At 38.6% G+C, this 23382-nt stretch overlaps 1 protein-coding gene across 1 annotated transcript; it reads left to right on the top strand.

Moving 5' to 3' along the window:
* The first annotated feature begins 1221 nt into the window (after window positions 1-1221).
* nckap1l (NCK associated protein 1 like) lies at window positions 1222-21952 on the top strand. Its single transcript, XM_067504166.1, has 31 exons — window positions 1222-1407; window positions 2471-2581; window positions 3188-3280; window positions 3802-3858; window positions 5770-5912; window positions 6560-6650; window positions 7335-7472; window positions 7793-7841; window positions 8142-8298; window positions 8925-8981; window positions 9116-9212; window positions 9469-9578; window positions 9696-9828; window positions 10043-10124; window positions 10200-10258; window positions 10366-10511; window positions 10619-10751; window positions 10957-11076; window positions 11440-11579; window positions 12219-12350; window positions 13345-13563; window positions 13826-13956; window positions 15112-15209; window positions 15947-16040; window positions 17253-17335; window positions 17923-18003; window positions 18952-19045; window positions 19144-19260; window positions 19897-20006; window positions 20451-20540; window positions 21294-21952. The coding sequence occupies exons 1-31, from the start codon at window positions 1318-1320 to the stop codon at window positions 21408-21410; spliced, it is 3372 nt and encodes a 1123-aa protein (XP_067360267.1). The 5' UTR covers window positions 1222-1317; the 3' UTR covers window positions 21411-21952.
* Window positions 21953-23382: the final 1430 nt, after the last annotated feature.

Here is a 23382-nt window from a genome sequence, read left to right as displayed (position 1 = left end):
GGTGTTCGCAGAAAATGTTGAATGGGTGGACAAGAAGTGGTCGACAATGCAAAGTACTGTATGCCACATTCATTCCATACAACTCAATGTGACAACATCCAAAACTAATCTGACCCTGACAAAATGTACTGCTTATGATATATAGGAATGCTAGGGAACGCTTACTGAAGACACGCTCATAAAGTAAGTCAGCAACACAAGCAGCATGACAGCAAAACCCCAGCTCAGGATGTGTCTTGTGTCCTCTTTTAGCTCTCGCCAACAAGTAAAAACCCTTCAGTATTTACTATTGCCCTGTTGCTCTCTCTGTGGGGGAAGGATAAGGGGCAAAGGAACAAACAATGCATCTTTAATGCATCTCACAAATATAAACTTAGGCTTCTTGTCAAAGCTGAGTGAACAAATAAACCTTTTGCATGTTTAATAGTGAACCTAACCTGGAGATGGGTACAAATTGTCTGTGTTTGCTTCTAAACAGTTTCAAGTTTTAAGATTGCATATATTTGAAGTATACCTAAGCTTGTGAAATTTGACTATTGTCAGTGAGTTATAAAAACCTGTGCATGTTTAATTACATATTGCATATAATTGTGTCAATGATGTATTAATGTGTCACACCATGTTCCGTAACTGCTATTTCATTCAGACTCTGTACCAGTGTTTCAGTGGATAACCGCTGCCACCTTCTGGCTAAAAAGAGAACAGCATTTTTTTTCTTCAAGACTTCATTCTTGTTTTTGCTTTCCTGGCACTTTATCATGTGGTCATAACATTATTGTATCTAAAGCACCTGCCTTAACTACAATGGTTATAAAGTGCACTTTCTGCCATCTGTGTTCAGAACACTCTTTTTTGTTTTCACAAAGGAAGAGGAAGTAGCTCAAACTGTGCAAAGCAAAAGAGCCAACAGAGAGGAAATAGGACATTCCCACACATTATTTTTATAGTATAAATATTATGTGTTTTTTCTTCAGCATCATATCAAAGAGTTCTAGGTACATTTGTGATGACTGAAAATTCTTAAAATATTACCACCCTAACCCTAAGAATCCAAAGTACTTTTTTTAATTTTTGCCATTTTAAGTATTCATTATTCTAAATTTGTCTTATTATTTTTGTAACTTATAATTGTAAGAAATCTTTCTACAATTAAAGTAAGTGGCTGCTTTTAACACTGAGTTTAACTCATGGCTCCACCTCTATTTTAATTTCCCATGTGACCTCATGTCAGGGTGAGGCTCTGGGTGCACTTGATTCTGAGGGTTCAACTGCTACACAGGATCAGGAGGCCAAAGCTCGAACAAAGCGAGCAGACCCATGGATTACCAACAGAAACTGGCTGAAAAACTCACCATCCTCATTGAAAGAGGGACTGGGGTGCTAATCCGTATGAACTACATTAAGAAGGTGAGGGCGAATAGGAGTGGCGTATGCAACCGAGAGGAGAAATAGGAACTTGATTTTTGTCTCATACGCTTTTAGCAAATTTGTGCCTGCATAATTATATTACATACTACAAAGATAGATCTATGTACTTACTAATACACAGTTATAGTTGCTTTGAAATAAACTAATATAGAACACTATGTACAATATTAACTTAGTCCTACTAAGATGCGAACCACCAGTAATAACCTGGTAATTTACTGTTTGTCAACATCTGGAAACTTTAACTCAAACTGCATTAATGAATTTTTTGAGATATTTACATGCTGAGATATTTACATGCATGAAGTACATGCTGTTTAAAATTGGTTTCTCCATATTCTGGCTTTGTGTAATGGGCAACTTAGTCTTCCAACTGCAACTAAACTCGTTTCTCCAAAAAGGAAGTGCAATCAGGAAGTTAGTCTGAGCTGTCATTCACCCCAGAGTTCAGTTATTCTGAACGTAACGCTGTGAAACTCACACACCCGGAAATATACAATGAAGAAATCAGACACACAGTATTTCAACATTTGCACCTATTAATAGCTCATTAGTGTAAAGATTGTTGTGAAGTGGCTGCAGATACAGAGCGACTGATTTTAGGAAAATTCTCCAGAGGAGAATTGTAAAAACAATTTTGTGTTTAAGTATTTTCACATTTTACTCAATCAAGATTTGCTGAGCATGCATACATTTTTTACTTTTGCACTTCCCACTTGGGAGCTGCCACACAGTCTTCTTCTGTCAGCCTCTAAAAAGCCTCTGGAGCACCTTAGTTAACTATTTTGCTGAAGGTCCCCTTGAGGGTGGATGATGAAGGGATCTGGGGAGAACATTGTAACTCAGACTGCCTTGTCTTTAACAAAGCAATCTTCTAAACCAGAAGCTGGCTGCTGCTCTAAAATTAAATTAATAATAAGTTAAATAAATACAAAAATAAAAAAATTAAAATGATCCTGCCAAAGAAACTCCAATGTGATGTGGATGATGTGCAAACTGATCACGTCCTCACATTCTGAACATTTCTTAATCTCTGTTACAGACATGTGGCGACCCAAAGCTGCGCCCCTCTTTCCTGACAGAAAAAGCCATGGAGCCTGCCATTAAGTACATCAACAAGAAGTTCCCCAACATTGACTTCAGAGGAAGCATTGTAATTATGAAGTTGTCACATTTCATTTTTAATTCTTAGCCAATAATTGACTACTACAGAAAGTGATTAAGAAATGAAATCAAAATTTTGAAGAAAAAAAACACAGAACAGGAGACATGTAAACATGCTTGATGTTACATTTATAAAATAAATGCTTTGTTTTATCTCGAGCAGTTATCTTTAGCAATAACACAAACTGTTAATGTCTTATCAGTGCATGCAGTCTCTGATTGATTCAAAAGAAGAAATGTTTGATATCCCTGTTGTTGGACTTTTCTTCTGGATTGTGTGTATTGATCGGATCTCTTATTCTGTCTCGAAACTGTTTTGAGAAATGTGAACTTTAGTTAATTTATGGTAGTTGCAAGGAACTAATTTAAGGTGACCATGGGAAATAGGAAAACAACTTCTGTATTGTCAAATTGGTGAAGATAAGTTATTTGTTTGAGTTTTGTCTTTTTGCATGTTTTCCTAATGTGACACCGTACTAATGGGGTTAAGTGAAGCCAATAATCTCACCCACAGGATATTTTTGAATACTTCACTTTCAAGTATCTCCTCGTAGCTGAGCAACTAATGAAATGTTGTCATTTTTGTTTTCTACAGCAACATTTGACAAACATCCAACGACAGAAATCTGAGGTGTTGGCAGCCACATCCAGCTACTATGACTCTTTCCTGGATGTCATAGAGTTCAGGGTAAATTTCTTTTAAATATTAAATTTGTTAACCAATATAACACAGTGATCCTATAGGATGTTGCTAAATCCTAACATGCCAACTGTCTAAAGTAACACAATGAGAAAATGGGAAAATACAGGACAGTGGTGGTTGTTGCAGTTGACTGAGAGCTTTGCACAGCTACTGTTTTATTCTCAGGTTACATTTACATATAGAGTGGTTTATTCTGATATACACAAATAATTGATTTGAATCCAAATATCCAGGACAGCTTCGTTTGGTTTGGTGCCATTTGTTACACCCTCCTTCACATTTGCATAATTCTGTGATGGAGGTCGCAGTCAAGCCAAGGACTCATCAGTATTTGTAATACTGAGAATAAAAAGATAATCTTCCCATAGGAATATGCAAATATTTAAAGATCGTTAAGTCACAGTATTCTATGAAATTGATATTATGTTGTGGAAAAAATAAATGTTGCTTCATTACTGTGTCTTCTAACTCACCCCCCTCTTTTTAAAAAAAAAAAAAAAATACAGGACCATGTTTATGAGTTGCTGAACACCATAGATGCCTGTCAGTGCTTCTTCAATATCGTGAGTATTTACTGTGTTTGTTTTAAGAGAGAGCGCTGAAGTCACACATAACATCTGCTAGTAATTTGACAAGCTCTCCCCACTCTGTCCTCTTTCCAATCATTCTGTTGCTGCTGCTACTGGTACTATGCTGTTTACTCCTAAATGCTACATACTGTAGTGCTGTCATACTGTAGCCTCCTTCTGTTCAGTCTGTCAGGTTTTTTGTTATCATCATAATTAAATTGTTTGTGCATTATGTATTTCCTGCTGTTTATTTTAGATTCAGATTCAAGATTCAAACAACTTTATTGATCCCATAGGGAAATTGTGTTGCCTTGTTACAGCTGCACTCCAAGTAAAAAGAAAAGAAAGGACAAAACCTCCAATAAACAAGTACAATCCAAACTGTTGATCAATAAGTAAAAACAAAACTAGCTAGAGGAGTAAACAGAAATGAAATAAAAATAATGAATGAAATAAATACAATACCAATGAAGTATTACTTGTGCCAATACAAGTCCATTTTGAACAATTAGTCCCCCTTCTTTTTAAAGAGAGGGGGTGAGTTCAACAGTTTAATGGCCACTGGGAGAAAGGATCTCCTGTGGCCTTCTGTGGAGCACTTGACTCTGATCAGTTTCTGGCTGAATGTGCAGCCAGCACACAGTGTACTGGCTGGGAGAGATTGTCCAGGACTGAGCGGAGTTTGGACAACATTCTCCTCCTGCCACAACATGCAGAGGGTCCAGCTTGTCCCTCAGAACAGAACCAGGCCTCCTTATTAATTTGTCCAGTCTGTTGCTGTCTGCCACCTTCATATTGCTGCCCCAGAAAAACACAGCATAGAAGATGGATCTGGCTACCACAAACACATAAAATATACGCAGGATGGTGCTGCAGATGTTGAAGGACTTTAGTCTCCTTGGAAAATGCAGCCTGCTCTGTGTTTTCCTGTACATTGGTGCTGCATTAACTGACCAGCCCAGTTTATTGTCCAGGACACCCAGGTATTTGTACTCTGAAAGTACTTCCACCCAGTTTCCCTGTATGGAGAGAGGATTGACAGGAGTCCCGGACCTCCTGAATTATTTAGTCATCTGTGCCTCCTGTGATGCAATCTGCATCTGTTAAAGGGGGCATTAAAGCACTTAGCCTTTTATGTAACAAACAACTCCAGATTCATTTGCAGTAACAAATAGTGACTCAAACACAAGTAAATTTATATTATTGGACTTATGTCAAATTTTTTATTTACATTTGACACCAGTACATGGTGTCATTTTGTAATTTAATTCCTTTTAACTTAGATCTAAATCTTTTTGAAAGCCACTCCTTGAGTGTAACTGGTGTCAATGCACTTTAATAATTTGCTACAAATACTCACGTGTTCTCAAGTGTAACTCATTAGGTCTACATGAATGTTTAAACATTTGATGTCAAACAACCCAGATCAATTCAGCTTTATTTAAATAGCACCAATTCACAACAAAGTCATCTCAAGGCACTTTACAGAATAAAAGTCAAGATGTATGGAGAAAACCCAACAATTCCCCTTGAGCAAGCCCTAGGCAACAGTGGAGAGGAAAAACTCCCTTTAAAGGAAGAAACCTCCAGCAGAACAAGGCTCAGGGTGGGCGGCCATCTGCCTTGACCAGTTGGGGTGAGTGGAAAGTGGAGAGAGAAACTCAAAAAGCAACAAAGCAACAAAGCAACAACAAAACACTGGGCAGGTTGGTAGGACCAGTAGCTGCCCACTGGAAAAGACAGGGACACCTGCAGAAAAGGACAGAGAAACGGAGAAAGAACACACAAAGTTAATGTCATACAGTGGTGACAAATGTGGGGTGAGAGGGTGAGAGGGTGTTTGATTTACTTTTTTCACATTTTGCTGTTTCAGAGCCACTGACTCCACTGACATTTTGATTTCAGGTGGTCAACTTTGACTTCACTAAGAACTACTTGGATCTAATCAGTATCTACACCTCTGTTATCATAACGCTCTCTCGCATTGATGACAAGAAGGCACTGGTGGGCATGTTCAACTGTGCCCACGAGATGACCAACGGTAGCAGGTGAGGAAACACTGAAGATGCTTAACGAGTCCACATGTGGCATGACATACAAAGTAAAAAGTGTTTTTTTTTTTAATGAATGGATAGATTTATTTACCATTTACTCATCTTCAGTTTTCAGTAAAAGGACTGTATTTGCTGCTTTTATAGCTACGACAAACACTTCATTCAGTCTCACAATTAATGCCATTACAGGTTTTCACGTCCATCAAAAATGACTTTTCTTCTGCTCCTCATAGTTACACAGAAGTTTACTTGGCATAGATATCGACAGCTTGCCACTAACCCTTTCAGAATGCCAAGTGGTGTTCTAACATTTTGACTCTACCCACTTTGCATTATATTTATTTGTCAAAGGCAGGGTGCACATCCGAGTTTAAAATGTGAGCAGGGACCACAATCACATACATTTTAATATCACGTTTGACTTGCACACCACACACAGCTAGTCCCCTCGAGGGGAAACTGTCTCAGCGCTTCGTTATTCCAGCCTCCCCCAAAACATAGCTGTGTCATATATCATTTTTCAAAGGTAATGCTAGATTGACAGGGTGCTGTAAACTGTCCTGTTACAATGCCCTCCCTCTTTTGTTTCCTCTTGTTGCTACAGTACATTGATTAATTGCATGTTGTAATGAATCCTGCAGTGACCCATCCTACCCACGGCTCAGCCAGATGTTTGTGGAGTATGAGCATACTTGGAAGAAGCTCACTGAGGAGTTTGGCCCTCACACAAGGGTGAGCTCAGTGTTGCATTGTGTATTTTCAGGTGATAATGAATTTGCTCCCATTCAGCTATGACAGCGATAATAAGGTCAGCAATTAATATGTGGCATTTAGACATGGCCTAGAGTCAGTGCCACAGAGCAAAACTCTCCACAGCAAATTGAACTCCAAAAACGATATAATTTCGATTCCTTGGGGGAAAATTCAGGACACACACAGTTGGTGATGTAGATTTGTGCGCAAGGTGGTTGTTATTTTTTAAAAAGCCCTCACCAAACTGTGGCAACCAATTTGGAAGCATATTTTTATATACTTTAGCTTTGAAAGAAACAAAAAAATAAAGAATATAGCAATGTATTATATGCAGGCATACAATTGTTAAAGGCTAAAGCTGGACTGTATTTTACACAAGACTAACACAATAATACAAGAGGATACAGTATTAGTACTAGTAATCTTACTACAATGGTCTCTGTGAAAGATCATGAAAAAAGCCTTTATGTGCAAAAAATAAAACCAAACCAATTCAAAGTACATTTTGTTATTTGCTTTAACTTTGCCTCTTGTGTTGAATTCCGGATTAAGACAGATGCATTGTCTATATATCTTAATCCATTTCGGCACTTCCTTAATCTCTGCCTCCCTGTGTCTTTCTCACCTTCACCGTTGTCCTTTCCGTCTCTGTCCCTCTCCTAGTCTGTGACCACTGCAGTGCTGTCTCTGAAGTTGGTCTACCCACGCAGGAACCTTCCAGCAGAGAAGTGGCGGGGCGCCCAGCTTCTCAGCCTGCTCAGTGCTCCAGCTACCATGCTGGACCCAGCGTGCTCTGACACAGTTAGTCTGCCCTCTTGTCACCTTTTGTTCTGTATTTGTTTCTGACACAGGGAGAAGCAAAGAGCACAGGGTATGACAATGTTTTTCCAGGCTTGGAAATGAGAAAATAGTCATGAATGTAGTAGCAGTGCATGTTTTGTGTCTAAGATCAAATAGAGTCAATATATCATAACCACTTTTGCTCCTCAGATAACATTTTCCCCATCTTCTCCTCAGTGCAGTCAAACGTTTAACTGAGAGACAATGTTTTACTTTAGTACTGCTAAGAGTGTTGTTAATGGTTTGCGCTGCACAGTTAATTAGCTTCATGTTCACCACAGATGGCATGTGAATACCTGTCAATGGAGGTGATGGAGCGATGGATCATTAGTAAGTGTTATCCGTCTTAATTATTACTTTTTGAGATCACTACACTTTTCAGATGAGTGTTTAGTGACAGTTTTAGGATAAAAGGTAAAGTGACTGTACATTTGAATACTTTTCATTTGTGCTCTCACTTAAACATATAAAAAGCATCTCATCTCAGATGGTTTTGAGCCCAATTTTGGCCTCTTTTTTGTCCAAAAACAACTAATGTAGTCAGAAAATGGTCTTAATGATGCCATCACAGAAACCTTTAGAAAAAGACCTTCAGGTTCTGTGTGTTGGTGCTGTCTGTCGTCCTCCTAGTTGGCTTCCTGTTGTGCCACAGCAGCTTGAATACTAACCAGGACTCGCAGGACCTGTGGAAAATGGCTCTGCGGAGCGGCCTCTACCTCACCCTCACTAGAGATGAAGTCCTCAACATACACAAGGTCTCTGAGGACCTCTTTGACAGCATCAAAGGGTATGTATTTATATTTTCTCCACCCTGTGGACTTTGAGAAATATCTCAAGTTTAGTTGATGAATAAAAATTAAAAATGTAACATGGTAGTGACCACGTGTCACAAAATGTACCACTTTATTTTGAGGATTGACTCAAAATTGTCTTAAGCGCTATTCTCATACCACTTCCCTGTATTAAAGTCCTCGACTATTAAGGAGCTTATTTCAGCAGTAAGAACAGCCAAAAATATCAACCCAAATATCAGGACTATTATCTATGTATGTATCTTTAGATAACAGATAGTATTGATAACTGTAAATAGCAAGTATTGTTTTATATCAATAATTTGGGAACATTGTGATCTTTCGTTCTTTGCACAGCATTGTTTTTGCAAATTCTAGTAAATCTTGCGGACAATACATCCGTTATGTAGTTATGTTACACAGAAGTCTAAGATGCAGTACATGTAAAATTACTGCTGTGCCTACTTTAAAATTAATACAAAGTAATCGAAGTTATCCTTTAATGAAGATATAACAAGAGGTAGGGTTGTGTTGGTACCATTTCCTTATATTTGGATAGATAATAGATTGTTACGTAGGTTTTAAATACATTTGTTTGTATTTTTTCTTTTATTCAATTCAGATACAGCAAGCGGATTGCAGACATCAAGGAATGCCGTGAGCATGTTATAGTCAACAGGTAAGACTCGGTGGAAACAATGCAATATCTTATAATTATATAAAATTATATATTTTCAGTGACATACAGTACATTTACTTTGAAATAAGCTGTGACAACCCAATGTCCATTTCCATTTCCTGTGTTTCTAACAGTGGTGCTATGCACAGAGAGAGGAGGCATTATCTGAGAGGAGCAATGAAGGAATTATTTAAAGTTCTGGATGATGAACCTGGACTTTTGGGACCAAAGGTATAAGACCAGTAATGACTGTAACAGTGGTGCTTGAGGAGCTTAAATCATTTTATTACTGGGAGTTACAACTCCAAAATGAAATTCTCGTCACGTTAGTGATGACAAACTGTGTCTTTGATTGAGCTTTTATTGTGCAGACATTTTAAAGTCTGAGTATTTTTGAGATCCTTTATTTTATAGTAATTGTGACTTTTACATTATCATTAGCTGATAGACTTTGTAAGCATTTATAATCTCTCATCAAATCTTCAAGGCTCTGTTTGTCTTCATGGCCCTGACGTTTGCCCGTGACGAGGTTCTGTGGCTCGTCAGACACTCTGAGAATATGCCAAAGATAAAGACGCCGGAGGACTACATTGACAAGTAGGTCATAAATAAAGAGGAAGTAAAGCATGGGTCACTGCAGCTAAAAGAAGAACTCGTCATGTCAATGTGCACAAGTCAAAGTTTTATAAGTCTGTTCTCAATGCTCTTCTTCAGTCAGATGGCAGAGTTGCTCTTCTACATGGAGAAGTTAAGGGGTCTGATGAGAAAGTACAACCACATAGTGCAGCGCTACCATGTTCAGTACCTGTCACAGTTTGATGCCCTGGTTCTGAATGACACCATACAGGTACTGGCAGATAATATTTGCATGTATACATGCAGAGAATGCATTGCATATTTACATATGTAATATTCTTTACATCATAGGTAGGCAGACACTGTAAGAAAGAAAAAAGGCTTCAGTATTTAATGTTTTCCGAGTGCACTGACAATTATCAGCTCTTTTAAATCAGTATGACCTTTAATAGCTAACAGCACCAAATTTTCCCTCGCCTCTACAGAACATGTATGTGTGTCCAGAAGAGGAGTCTGTCCTGATGAGTTCATTTGTCTCAACCCTGTCTGCTCTCTCAGTCAAACAAGGTAAACAAAATACTGACAAATTACCGACATGCACTTAAAACAAAAAAAATAACAGGTTGGTATTTTAATCTGCAGTGGACAACAAAGAGGATTTTGATTTAAGGCCACTTAGACTGGACTGGCTGAGATTACAGGTATGTAGGTTCACTGTATAGCATCTAAGTCCACAAATAGTTTTGCTGTATTCGCCCTGATTGTGAAAGATAGCAACTTAAAATGTGTCGCTCCTTTTTCATTTTAGGCCTACACAAGTGTGAACAAGGCTCCTCTTCCTTTAAAGGACTACCCTGATTTGGCGAAGGTGATGAACTTAATTCAGTTTCACACCAGGATGGTAGACAGTGTGGAAGAACTGCTGCAGGAGACATCTGATGTGTCTATCCTTTGGTCAGTCTCTTCCATTCTTTCTTGTTATCTCTAGTCTTGTTTTGTTTTCTTTTTTTTAACTTTAATATCTTTAAAATCTCTCTGTTCATTCCCTTTTGGTTCTCCAGCTTCTACCCACGTGTCTTTGAGAAGATGTTTACCCAGAGCAGTGAGGAGGTGACCATGAAGCCTTATCTCATGTCCTTCCCGTCTGTCTGTTCCCACTTCAGCCAGTGTGGACATGCTCTCTGTCCAGAAGAGGTCAGTGTTCAGTTTAAAGCTTACTTAGCTATGAATCCTTAGCCAAGCAGCAGAGAAGACTGTGTACACCCTAGGTGAAGTTGAATTTCTAGCACTTTCACATCATCAACTGTATGAAGATAGCAAACAGTATGTGACACATTGCAACAGTATGAATGCACACTCACATACAGTATGGTATGTGCTGCAAATTGTCTATGTCTAGATGGATGCGCTGGAGAAGAAGGGTCTGCGTCTGTGTGTAACCTTCCTGGAGCAGATAGCCAAGCAGACCAGCAATGTTGTGTTAGAGATATGTGCTGAGCAGTGCAACCTCAATGACCAGGTAACGTATGAGTCTACTTCAGGTTTATTTCATTTAAAAAAAAAAAAAACATTATCTAGCGGAGATTGATTCGGCCAAACTCCACATCCGAATATAATCACACTAGTCACAGCTTGGCACCAGTACATTGAGCTGGAGGCAGTGAGCACACTTGAGAATTTGAAATGATAAGACAGGTCCAAAACTCTGGAGTTGATTATTGTGGTGTTGTTTCTCCAATCCCTTGAGGAAAATATGACAAAAGTGTTTACATTTGGACTAAATTCTTGCAATGTGAACGCTAAACTCCCCGTGGTTATCTTTGAGCATGTTACCATATCTTTGCTTAGCATGATTTTTTTCCTTTCTACTCCAACTCCTTAGTTGCTGCCCAAGCACTGTGCCGAGACCATCAGTGCTGCTCGTCACAGAAAGCAAAAGAAGCCGGTGCCAAAGAAAGGAGAGGTCCAGAAAGAGAAACCAGGGGCTGAAAGCCTGAGGAAAGACCGGACTGTCTACACCAAGTCAGCTTTTATCCTTGTTTCAGTGACTCTCTCCATCTCTTCCTCATTCTTCCATAGCTTTAGTGAATTGGCAGAAAATAGGTTTTTAATTAACACTTCCAGGATTTCTGGAAACATGCAGCATTATCAGCAATTAAAGAGATTAGGATTCTGGTTCTTTAAACATTTTCCAAGTGAAAATAATTTTTTTGCTAACATTTTGTAAATTATTTCCTTCTCCCCATGACTCATTTCTTGCCTTAAATGATAAGTAAGAGAGAATAAAAATGCTCTGGCCTGCAAGACCTACAGTACTGTCATTAGTTTTGAACTTTATTAGCCTTCATGTGGACTCCGTTGGGGCAGAAATAAAACTTGAGCACACACTTTATGTGTTGGCATAGTCATTGCTTTAGTAATATTCTTTGTATAGCTACAAGTCAAAATCTCCTTAATTAAATTTAAAGTGATGTAACTGTGCCTCTGCCGCCTCTCAGTTACCTCCCCTCTGTCTCAGTCCTGAGTGTTTTACAATTCTCTAATGTTTATTACCTTATTTGTCTGAGAAAAGGACATCCATACTAAAGTCATTGTCAAAAGATTTTTCCTTAAGACTTGCATCCTCTCCCCTCTGTCTCTTTCTTGCTCTCCATCTCTTAGTGTTGACAAGCTGCATCTGATGCTGACAGAGCTCTGCTCCTCCTACAGTCTCTCAAGTGACTTTATTGTCTTCGATCACAACGTCGTTCCCACAGAGTTTCTACTTTCTCATCTGGAGACACGCCTCTCTGAGTACGCTAAGTGGGAATGTTGTTGAATTAACAAATGTCAATGATATAGGGTGAATAAAGATAGGAATAAAAAGCCCATGTGTAACATTTTGATTATTTTTCATAATCCAGGGTCCGTTTACTTGCTAGAAATGTCTGCATAAACAGTTACTGTCACAAATATGCTAATTACTGACATGGCTGCCTTCTCTCACTGTGAAAGGAATGTATTGTCTGCGCAATGTTGCTTTTTCTGCCCTTGCGTAAATGTGCTGTAACATTGTACTAGGTGCACTAATTCCATCACTTTGCCGTGTGGAAAAAGTCACGCACACCCTTTCCAGTAACCTGACCTTCATGCTAAACAAAGACTGCCGAAATATTAAACAGAAAATGTTAAATCCCAAGGAAGATGATGTGACAGCAAACAAGAAAAAACTCAATAGCAACTCAAGCTGCACATTCTTGGAGTTGTCAGTCATTCACAAATCTACACACTCTTTCTTTTGTCTGCCTGACAGTCAGGGAATTATTGGAGCTTGTCTCCTGTGTAATGTCTCCGCTATCACCATAATAACCCTACTTTACACTACTTTACTTTACTGATCCCCCATGTCCGGCTGTGTTGCACCCACTTCAAAATATCTGAGAGATCCATTATGTCACACTCTTTCTCTGTGTCAGTGCAGTACTCACTGTTATTTAGATTAGGGCTGGGTACCAGGGCAACCTGATGTTTTTGTGTTTATGCTCTGCTTAGTCTCCTTGTCTTAGCTGATGATTATCTACCCTATTGCCCTAAAATTAGCGCCCTTGAGTATCAGCACACTGGTGGAGAAAGACAGAGAATGACAGGCCCTAACAAAAAATAAATATCACTGCAGTGAAGTCCTGAATGTGCAGAACTAATAAAAGCATGGCCACGCCACCATGGCTCATTTAATCAGTTTCAATGTCTAGACCTGAGTCAACTTCTGCTGGGTGATAAGTGATGTTCGTTAAACGTGTTTCCCCAGGATCATCGTGAGAATGGCCAATTACAACCAGAGCACCCAGGAGATAGCACGGCCCTCTGACCTCCTGGCGGGTATAAGAGCTTATGTTGCTGGCCTGCACAGCCTCTCCAGCTACATCAATGTAGATGTCACACGACTGGTGAAGAGTGTCCTGCTGCAGCAAACACAGCCACTGGATTCACGTGGAGGACAGACCATTACAACCCTCTATACAAACTGGTGTGTTATACAGCATTCAAATTTCCATTTAAACAACACATATCTAAATATTTATTAATTCACTGATGCTTACAACATTACCATCACACATAAAATTTACAGGAAGCATAAGCCCACGCAAGTACATCCTTTTAGGTTACCACTTTGTATTATTTCCTCCCTTTCTTGTTTCTTGGGTCTTCTCACTTTAAGTGTCTTTAATTCAAACATCTGTTGTATAAAGCTGAGCAAATTTATCTTGTTTGCTTGTTGTGCTCCTCAGGTTCCTGGAGAGTCTTTTGCGTCAGGCCAGCAACTCCCTTATTGTGCACTGTCCTACAATGCATTGCTTTGTCAACCAGACTACTGACAACGAGCCAAGTTTCCGAGCAGAGGAGTTCTCCGATGTAGCAGGTTGAAACCTAAAATTAATCACAGTCATTTAATCTGCAGCATAAGTTGATATAAACCTGTAAACTACTAAATTCATGTATTTAACCTGCCATAGTTAGTGCAAATTATGAACAATTTAGGTGAGGGTATATTTTTATGAGGATGTTTACACCACAAGTTTAAACGTGCATTAATAAGAAAGATAGCCCCCTCGCAACATTTTTTTTTTTTGCAGGCTAGTTTTTACACTTGACATGTTATTAAACATGTTAAATCCCCTGCACTCAGACATTTAATGTTCATGGGCCCACATATCCAAGAGATGACTCACTCTTTACAGCACGCACAACTTGCAGTTTTCATTTACTATGACACCACACAGAGAGGGCGCATCATTGCTCAAAACAATACCGAGCTTGTCATCGGGAGCAGTGTTTTTCTTTGTGCTTCATGTCATGCAGTGCATTCTGACTCTAGCTGGCTAATGTAAACATTAGTATTGCTTGGCATCTCCCTTGCTCTCCCATCACTGCCTGATAATGTAGCTCTTCCACCGTTACTTGTTTGTCCTGCACACAGGCTCCTGTTATGCCACTATGTTACCACATAGGAGCAGTGACCCTCCTTAGGAGTGTATTAAGCCTCCATTTACTATACCAAACCTTGGTGTATGCACACACAAGCACTTGCGAAGACATTTACACACCTAAAACCATTTCACCCACACAGTACCTTGGATATGACTGCATTTCAATTGACACCCCCACCCACAATGTCATCATCATTGTCTATATTTACTCCTCAGCGAGGTATCTGCCTGTCTCATGGTGACTCACTCGCCTGTCCATTAACCAGCTCCAATTTTAACCACACACGTCCTTATCCATCCATTTTCAGGCAGAGATGTCAAGCTGAGTGAGAGCTGTAATAGCTGCACTTGTCTCTCTCTCTCATTGATTGAGCTACACCAGTAATTCTAATTTAATACAGTTGGGGTCTTCCTGATTTATGTCACTGCTAGAGATTCAAGCTTTAGACTGTTGTAAAAGCACCATGCTAAAAAGACACAATACTTGTCCAGCTGAGCCTCATTCTGGTTGGCTGCAGGACAGCAAAATCAAATTGAGTTTCTGTGGATGTCTCATCTCCCAATTGATCACATCATCCTCTGAACAGAGTTACGGGCTCTGGCGGAGCTGATTGGTCCATATGGCGTAAAGTTTCTGAGCGAGAACCTAATGTGGCACATCACTTCTCAAGTCAGTGAGCTGAAGGTAAAGTATGATAAATGCTGAGTAATGTGGTTATGATTTTTGAAGTAAAACTGCAAACCTCTTTAAATGTGAAACAGGAACAACCATGAAAACATCTACTCCAGGTTTTATTCAGCAAAATTACTCAGTTAACTTAAAAGTTTAGAAAATCATAATGAAAACCATTACTTATCTGTAGTGGGGAGACTGGGACTAGTTTTGTTTTAGCTAAAGCTAGCCCCGGCTGTCTCACACACCAGCCTTTACGTGATAAAATAAGCTCTCTTGCATTATAGTAGCTTCCTGGTTGGCCACCTCTCTGTGGTACAGTGCAGTGCCCACAAATGATCAAAGCAGAGTACAGTTGATGTGGTTTGTTGTTGGTGTTTAGCCCTGCTTTGTAATGCGGAGAGTGGAATTACTGCCATGTCTATATTCAAAGCTATACTCATTTCAATAGGAACAGCAGTAAAGCATGTAGCAGGAGAAGGGAAATCTGCATTTGGAGTAGTTTTGTGCCTCAAAGCCACCACTTGTCTTGTCAAACCTGTGTATGTCTTTGACAACAATGCTCACGTACAGGAAACTAGTTAGTACTGTCTCAGAATCCCCACTTTGCCACCTATGATTGAAAGATGAGGTTCAGCCCTGCAACCCTGAACTCACTGACAGATATGTCACATCTATTATGTCTCCCCATTAAAACTCCCACTGGACAGTGGTTTTATCACCCATCTCACTTCTTTTTCATCCGATAGAAAATGGTGATTGAAAACATGGATGTCCTGGTTCAAATGAGGAGCAGCTTTGATAAGCCAGAGGAAATGGCCAATCTTAAAAAGAGGTTGACAGGTGAGAACTTGACTTGAGAGAGACATGCGTGGGCAGATAAAGCTGAGAAGATGTGAAGAAAGGAGTAGGGAGTTGAAAAGAACTGAAAGGTAGAAAGTGGTACAGGGGTGGGGTGGGGGGTGGGGTGACTGAGTACAAAGTGAAAGAGAAGAAATGTGATGACAGAGAGAAGAGGAACAATAACAAGAGGCGAAGATGGATCAAAGCAGATACTGTTATCATTAATATAGTTAATGAGACACACAAACAAACCTTTTGCCTACAAGCAGCAGAACACTGCTTTCCACTGTCTAGTTATTTAATATAAATTAATTTAATTTAACAAAACAAAACAATCTTAATCATTCTCATCCATCTAACAAGCTTTTTTTTTTTTCAAACAAAAATGATTCATTCACAGTTTATACTGCAAACATGCATCTCTTAGGAACTGGGCCTGGAATAACAACTCAAGGTTTTCAGTGTAGAGACAAGCAATTGTCTTAGCGGGAATATTCAAGATGTTGCCAAGACAATTTTTTGCACAGGAGACCACTTCCAGGCAGTGTGGCAAGGTGCAGTATAAACAAACAAGGAGAATGAGCACCACAAAGAAAGGAACAGGTTCTGTTACAATAAAGTTGCTTCGAATTCATCACGACGCTACCAGACAAAAGCAAAAGTGCACTGAATTCCCAAGTAGAGTCAGCATTCACAAATTTTCTTCTTACATTTTACTTTTATTAAATCATTCACAACACTGCAGGAGGTGAGGAAGCCAGAGCCTGACACGCTTTCGTGTGAAGTGAAGTGTTGCTAATGACTTAATGAAAGAATGATATACAGTAAGAAGGAAACTTAAAAGTACCTAAATGGATCCAGCTACATCTGACTTTTAAGCCCATAATCATAAAATTCACCAGTACATTTATGCCTGTTTCTTACTTCAGTCCAGTAGTTTATAATACTAAAAACATCTAATGATGCTTTAGGATCCTATTACTTGATAACTTTCTTTTTCTCTCATATAGCCTCCAACTGTATTAGGAGTTAATTGAATTGCTAAGAACTATCACACACTTATGAACATCTACATATTGTAATAACACAAACACACACACACACACACACACACACACACACACTGTAGAGAGCACTACTCGAGTTCTAGTGCTATGATTAATAAACACCTGAAGAAAAGCTCTATTAGCCTCATTTTATATGCACTTCTAGGTGGAGAGAACGTGCTGAAGAGGATGACTATCATCGGAGTGATACTGTCCTTCAGATCAATGGCACAGGACTGTCTAAAAGATGTAATGTCCAAAAATATTTTATGATAACTTATTTTTTATGGATGGCTTACATAACTGTAGGTAAATCTGTTTAGGGAATGTGATGATAACAAGGAAAACATATTTTAAAGGAGAGTAATCTAGCTATTTTAATTACTGTATATAAAGTAAACAAAGTGTTAGGAAGCAAACATAAGACCTGTTGAAGATTGTTGGATGCAGCTTAAAAGATCTAAAAACTGTAACAACTGAACTGTTTGGTAAAACTGTTCTAATAAAGTAAATCAAAAGCCATTTAGCCTTGTGTAGCTAAAAGATAGTCTAACTCACAATATACAGCTTTTAAAGCTTACTTACTAAATGTTTCATACTTTCTTACATTTGCAGTTGGACTCTCCAACACCTGTATACATACTTTAATGTGTAAAACTCGTGGGACTCCCTTATAAAATTGTATTTTGTAAAAGTGTAATCTTTCTTTTTTGAAATAAGCTGTCCTTGTTGTGTAAAGCTAGAAGAAAACTGTCCTTGACAGCTTTGTGCATACAGATCTTTCCTTTATTATTTATTATGTCAGTAATATTTTGTCATTTCAACCTATAATCTAGATCCTGCGCAAGCACTGCCCCTACCTGATGGGGCCCATTACGAGCCTGAGAGACTTTATCACTTCTGAATCTGACATCAAGGTAAAAGCTTTTATATCACTTCAGGAGGGTGATGCATTGCAAAAATGCCTCCATATGTTGAGCTCCCACAGAGAAATAAAGTGCAATAATCAGGTTTTCAGTGTGCATGAATCATCCCATCACAGTTTATTTCCACAGGGTCAGCTTAATGTGGGAGACTGTAGTGTAGTAGACTCATTGTAGTGACGTTTATCCAAATGTGTATTTTACGTTTGAGTCTTGGGGGGATTTACTGACGTCATCAGAGATTAAGACTCTACAATATGGCAAAGTGTGAGGCTGAAGATGGTGCTATTATTTAAATAATACACAGTAAGCAACAGTAGATCTGAGTTGAAGATATGCAAAGAAAAGTTTTTTCCTATTCTTTAGTACCCACCAAATGAATTCTTTATCTCCCTGTGGAGCATTCTGTGAGACTGTGCCTCATGAACTCCTGCTCTGGCCTCTGAGTGAAGCATGACAGCCATGCCACAGCCTGGGCCAGGATAACCCCAAAGACGTCAGCAGCCTCCTCATGCCTCCGTGAGAGAGACTGATCGTTGCTGCAGCTCTGCACTCAAAACCACATCAGTGGAAACATTTTGCCCAGACATGCCAACAATGCATGCAACCAAGAATAGGTCTAGATCGAAACCTGCGTGTCAGAAGAAAGGATCAACCAATGATTTAGTGTCAGTCTTAGCAAATACTATATGTCTGTTTTGACTGCTAAAAGGCAAAGCACAAATTAACATAGTTTGGGTGTAAACATGATGTGGCAAAGGGGCAGTAAAATGATGAGACAGTGAGTCAGTCATTATAATTGTTTGAACCCACCTAAGTTCTGATCAAAAAGTGAAAAGTATGCTCAACATGCAAATGACTGGGATACTGCTGCAGGTTTAAGCTTTAAAGTGCTTCCTTTAACTGCATGTCCGTAACTCCGTATGCTTAATGTTTTCACAGGTGACTCTGAGTGTTTATGAGCTGGCTTCTGCTGCAGGGCTCGTATGTAACATTGACCCTGCCCTGGTCACAGCAATTAGCAGTATGCAAACAGGTAGCAAAAAACCCCCCAAACCCATCATGATCCAATGATTTAATTATCTGGACTAAACACTGTTTCCATTTTTATGTCTCTGTTGAAAAATCCTGCAGATAACATGTCCATGGATGAGGAGCACAGGCTGTCCTGTTTGCTGCTGGTCTACATTGCTGTCTCCCTGCCCACCTTGGCCCTGGACAACAACTCGACCTACACAAGAGAACATGGAGGTGCATGTTCATTCATTCATTTTCATCTGCTACAAACTACTTGACAGTAATTAGTCTCCAAACAGTCCTCAATCAAATACTAATCACTTCTTCCAGCTATTACGCACCAGCTGCTGATAGTGGATAAAAAAGTACTCCACCCTGAATCACGGGGCTTATTAGAGTCTCTGTGTATCATACTTTCCAGTCTGACTGACGTGGTCTGAAGCAAAGTATGTCGGTTAATGAGAAACATGTTTATGTTGAGAGACTTTTGTTTGCAGATAACTTCAGCTGACGTGCATCGATACAGTTACTCTTGGCATGTGGCCCTGGTGACCCTAACTGTTTGGCCCTGAGCCTGGACTGCAACATTATAAGCAGCAAATAGCCAAGATCTCTATCAAAGCATAGGGTGGCGTTTGTCTCAGATTATTTTCTTTGTCTCTATTTTCCATTGGCATGTTTGAAATACATTTGCCATGTGAGCCTGAGGAAATATGCTCAGCATGCTTCCTCCTAAGGGTCACGGATCATTAAGTAAATTTCTCTAATAGTGAGGCCAGGAAAACATCCTCTCTGTGGCTAAAGTTACAGCACATGGTATTGAGTTCTCTCTATGTTACAGTGATGATTTTTGTATTTTTATTTTCTCAGGCCACAACAACAACATCCATTGTATAGCTACAGCTATCAACCAGCTGGCTGCTGCCATGTTCACTGTTCAGAAAAAGAACATAGAGCATGAACTCAAAGAGTTTCTTTTGGTGAGTGACAAACATTTCCTAAAGGTTTTTTACTAGTTTAAAAAAAATTGGATTCATAAATCAGTATTTTGAAACAGTTTGATTTATATTTAAGACTCTCTAACCACTTCTGGCCTTTAAAAAACTCCAGTGATAATAGAATAATAAGGCTCATACACAATCTGTATGAAAAGTGTTATTTTTTTAGTCAATTAGTATTTTAGATTAACAGAGGATTTTCTGGATCCTGGCACGAGACAAAACATTTCTGTAGTGCCATTAACCAAAAAAGATGTATAAATGATAAATGGTTTGTTGGGCACATTTCTCTGACAGTATTTAAGTAAAAAAATAACTTTCTCAAGACACTGCAAACCTTTTGCCCCAGTGAAGGTCAGGTCCAGCGGTGTAAAAATGTTCCAGCTGTTTGATCTCTCTCTTTTTAACTTTGGTGTCATTCCACAGATGGCCTCGTCCACTCTGCTCCAACTGGGACAAAACATAGAGAGAGTGGAGGTCAAAAACCGTGAATCCATCTACCTGCTACTGCACATGGTAGGCTTCCCCGTACAAATCATTACTGTTAAAATTACAAAAAGACATACAGTTAATTTACACTTTGACTAAAAAAAAAATCTTTGGACTGTTTTTCAATGAGGTTTGTTTATTTACAATAATGTACAAAATTAATACTTTGCTGTCTACCATTATGGCTTATTCTTTATCGTTAAAGCACAATAATTGAACTAATAACAATAATTTAATTGTTGACAACTTATTAAGGCATTATGGTAAATGTCAAGACAAACTAAATTACAGCAAGGAATGTACAAATGTTATAATCTATAAAATATTAATTAACATATAGTAATTCTGTGCTGTTATCAGTTATAATGGTCCAAATGTCATAATGATGTTTAAACATAAGCTTGTTGTTATTCTTGTCATATGGCATCATCAGAGCCAGCAATCAATGATCTTATGATCATGAATTTCTGTCTGACACAGCTTTAGTGTGTCTAGCATGGAGCTCTGCTGTTGTTTAAAACCTAATAAAAACTCATGGAGGAATCCAACCACTCACTGGATAAAATGTTCCTGATTAGAGTAAATAATATCATATCAGCAACACATACATGCTCCATACACAGAGCACCAAATTTGTACTGATACTTATGTGTACTTTTTTCAGAAACCTTTTATTATATAGTCTTCAGTGGGGCTTGGGTCGGACAGTTTTTGAGCTGTTAATGGGATTTATTGAAAAATCTAAAATAGATTTAAAATTTTTGTTACTGATTTGTTTAGATTGTGGAGGAGTCTTCATTCCTGAGCCAAGACATGCTGGAGAGCTGCTTCCCGTATGTTCTGCTCCGAAACGCCTACAGAGAGGTGTACAGGTCCTTCATTGTCACTCTGGGCTGAAACTTTGTTAAATACTTTTAATTAACTTAAACTTTAATTAGCCATGAGAATGTGTTAATGTGCATACATGTTTTGTTTTCAATATCAGTCATATAACTTCATACATATATAGACTTCATACAGTTATGCACTTCCACACTATGTTGATCACAACCTTGGATAATTTTGATAATGTTTCCTGTGAGTCAGTGCTCTTATTTTTCCACATTAAAAAGATTTCCCCTCATTTTACAATAAATGCAAGTCTAGACGTGGAAGTCTAGACTTGCATTTATGGTGCTCATCTGTCATTCTTAGGTTTATGACTATTCTAGTATCAATTATTCTGGATTAATTTACATGCAAATCAATTATGTTACATCCTTCTATAGTTTGCACATCAGCTCCAGACAACATGAGTTCTGTGACTTAGAGAAAACATGGTTTTAAATAATTTTAAAATGAACCCACATTTAATCAGATTTTAAATAGATGTTTGTATTAATAGTTGTTGTGTAACTATATTTCCTGCATATTTTCCACAAATAAAGATGATAATACTATGCTGTTTGTTTTCTTTTTGGTCCATAATTAACATGTGTTCCTCATCTATTTTCAGTCTATTCTCCACCCTCGCTACCCGCCCATCCTTCCTCAGTGGATGAGAGTTTTGTCCTCCTCATACTTCATGTACAATTTAAATGATGCACTCTAGTTTTACAGAACTGAAAGTGGTTACTTCTAATTTTAGACGACCCTTCTGTGTTTTTTTATTTTGGACCCAGCTCTGCCCCTCTGTTCTTCCCTTTTCCCCTCTATTTTGTCTCCCCTCTCTTAACCTTTTGTGCAGCTATATCTGTCTGGTTGCCACACTGGAGATGCTTGTAACATCCTGTGCTTGTGAGGACGTTGCGCTTAGGGGGTTTCAACAACTAAGGGCTAGCCTCCTCACAAGAGAACAACAATTCCCACTACAGGCAACACTTATGTGATTGTACAGATGATCATTCATGAATAAATAAATTGCAGTATTTGTTGCATATGTGTATAAAGAACTTAGGTCTCACTAGAGTGTTAGGATTTGAAATTATGACATGCCATTGTGGGAAAAATGAAGTTGCTATCAGTAAATACACATATCACAAAAACAAGACCCAGTTTGAAATAAAAAAATAAAAATGTCTTTCTCTCATTGATAGCTTTTATGTGTCATGGGAACAGCCAGATATCAGTTGGGAGGATTTGGTCATTCGTATTTCATCATGCTTCCCATTAGGGACCTCTCACCAAGACTGGTGCCTAATTTGAGATCGTTAATGTTTCTTCCTTATTTTCCTAGTAAATATTTTATTTATTGAGAAGTTGTCAATCTTTATCTTGTTCATCTTTATCCATAAGGGTTTGTCGTCGAGGTAGGTTCTTATTTTAGGCCCCTATTGAGGCCCTATTCATTTATATAAGTGAAACCACACGAGCAGTGAAATTAAGTCCTCTTTGGCAAGCCTGCTAACACAATTATAAATGTCTGAAACCACTGGTTTAATATATTGTATTTCAAAAGCCTACTATTTTTTCCTAATCAAAATATAACTACTGGTGTAAAATTTACAATAACTATCAGAAATGTAGATGAGTGACAGAAATAGAAATATTCAAGGAAAGTACTGTTTCTGCCGACAATTGCACTTAAATAAGGGCTATTTTTATTATTTGCCATTTCTGTAATATTTTTATATAAAATTGTATTTTTAATGATGTAGTGATTAGCAATAGTCATCTTGTTTTCATAAACAGTTTTTTCTGTTTGTTTTTGCTGGTTTGCATGCAGAAGAACTCTTCTCTTGCGGTCCCACAATGAATCCTGTACTGAGACCCTGAGGATAGTTAATGGTGGAAACTCTGGTCCTGATATAAGGACTCTCAGCTGATTGTGCTAGTGACGCATGGCCTCTCCTGCTGACTTGTAGAACACTGACAATTACAAGCACGCACA

Source organism: Channa argus, chromosome 5 (genome assembly GCF_033026475.1).
Source record: "Channa argus isolate prfri chromosome 5, Channa argus male v1.0, whole genome shotgun sequence".
Taxonomy (NCBI): Eukaryota; Metazoa; Chordata; class Actinopteri; order Anabantiformes; family Channidae; genus Channa; species Channa argus.
The sequence above is the reverse complement of the archived record's forward strand: the minus strand, read 5'-3'. Positions and strand labels throughout refer to the sequence as shown.

Bases quoted from the DNA above. Each gene is read 5' to 3' on its own strand.
- nckap1l (XM_067504166.1), top strand. From the start codon at position 1,318: ATGGATTACCAACAGAAACTGGCTGAAAAACTCACCATCCTCATTGAA. The intron at 6,651-7,334 runs GTGAGCTCAGTG...TCCCTCTCCTAG, and splicing joins AGTTTGGCCCTCACACAAGG to TCTGTGACCACTGCAGTGCT. The intron at 20,541-21,293 runs GTAGGCTTCCCC...TGATTTGTTTAG, and splicing joins TCTACCTGCTACTGCACATG to ATTGTGGAGGAGTCTTCATT.